Source organism: Amblyomma americanum, chromosome 1, assembly GCF_052857255.1.
Source record: "Amblyomma americanum isolate KBUSLIRL-KWMA chromosome 1, ASM5285725v1, whole genome shotgun sequence".
In the NCBI taxonomy this organism is placed as follows: Eukaryota; Metazoa; Arthropoda; class Arachnida; order Ixodida; family Ixodidae; genus Amblyomma; species Amblyomma americanum.
In genome coordinates, this window is record NC_135497.1 from 412736510 (window position 1) to 412737719 (window position 1210).

At 50.4% G+C, this 1210-nt stretch overlaps 1 protein-coding gene across 1 annotated transcript; it reads right to left on the reverse strand.

Annotated features, from left to right (window-relative positions):
* Positions 1-222: 222 nt before the first annotated feature.
* On the reverse strand, positions 223-781 carry LOC144103070 (uncharacterized). Its single transcript, XM_077635978.1, has one exon. It carries the CDS (start codon positions 779-781, stop codon positions 224-226), a length of 558 nt encoding a protein of 185 aa, XP_077492104.1. The 3' UTR covers position 223.
* Positions 782-1210: the final 429 nt, after the last annotated feature.

A 1210-nucleotide genomic window follows, 5' to 3' on the forward strand; every position in this document is an offset into this window, starting at 1 on the left:
ATGATGTAACGGGGCTGCTCGTTATTTACTCACCAGCATCATGTTTGCTGCCGGGGTAGGACCCATCCAACTGGCAAATGATCCCGTTAGGGCACATTATCGATTGGTACTTCAAAGCATGGAAGCGCTTGTGGCCACTGAAAGTTTTTGATCTCTTGATGGCCGGCATATCGCCCGGGCGGTGCCGTCGATGAACGCCCAGCAATTAGTCCGAGGGGCACCTTTAGCATGAATGGCCTGAAGAATGAGCAAATGTGTTAGAAATGTCGACACACGAAATTCTGACCCTAAATATTTTGTATTTGCGACTTACCTGCGAGAATTTCTCAAGCGTGTTCAGGTTCAGCCACTTGTGATTATTGAAGTCGTCCAGCAAGTGGAAGAAGCACTCGTCGACGTGCCGGAGAACTTCGTTTGTCAGGGACGATAGCGCTGAGCTGTGCCGCCCGAAAAGGTCCTCGAGGTCGCACAGGCGGTTCGGATAAGCCAGCCGTCGAAGGGTTATACACAGAGCCTCGTCCCCAGGAACTGACACTTTCTGCGGAGTTACCACCATTTCGGGAATGCGCAAAGCCGACTGCAGTTTGCGTAAATCGTCCTTTTCGAAACGAAAATACGTCCTGAAGACGCCACTGTCCATAGCATCAATGTTGATAAGTCCACGAACTGACAGCGGGTAACGCCGTGTTTCACCAAACACCTCTAGGCACAGCAGATCTTCAATCTCGGACCACTTTAGTCGAGAAAGAAGCAGCGGGTCCTGCAGTATGCTCTTCGGCATCGTGCAAGCAGCTGTAGCTGTAAGCAGCAACAACCCGGAGAAACAAAAAAACCAGCTTCTTTGGTGGCTGCGGCTTGACTGCACTGTTTCAGTGCTCAACACTTTTTCTAACATACCATCCTCGCGAGTACATACAAAACAACACTATTATAAAGCAATGTTTAAAAAACGATTTTATTTAGCAGTTCTACCAAAATAAAAGCAAGTGTGATTCATATTCTTATCACGCTAACTCCAATTTTGCCCACTAGACGGGGCAACGGAGCGCTCCGCTATCACGCTAACTCCAATTTCGACCACTAGATGGGGCAGCAGAGCGCTCCGCTACTCGATGCCAGCGCCGCTTTTCAGGGTGGGGACACCCTTTGTAGCTCTCCGCGCCGCCTCTGCGCCATGTTGGTTCTTTCCCGCCGGCCGTCGAGCTGAACG

What these genes read in the sequence shown, in the direction of transcription:
- LOC144103070 (XM_077635978.1), bottom strand. Translation starts at nt 781, where the DNA reads ATGCCGAAGAGCATACTGCAGGACCCGCTGCTTCTTTCTCGACTAAAG.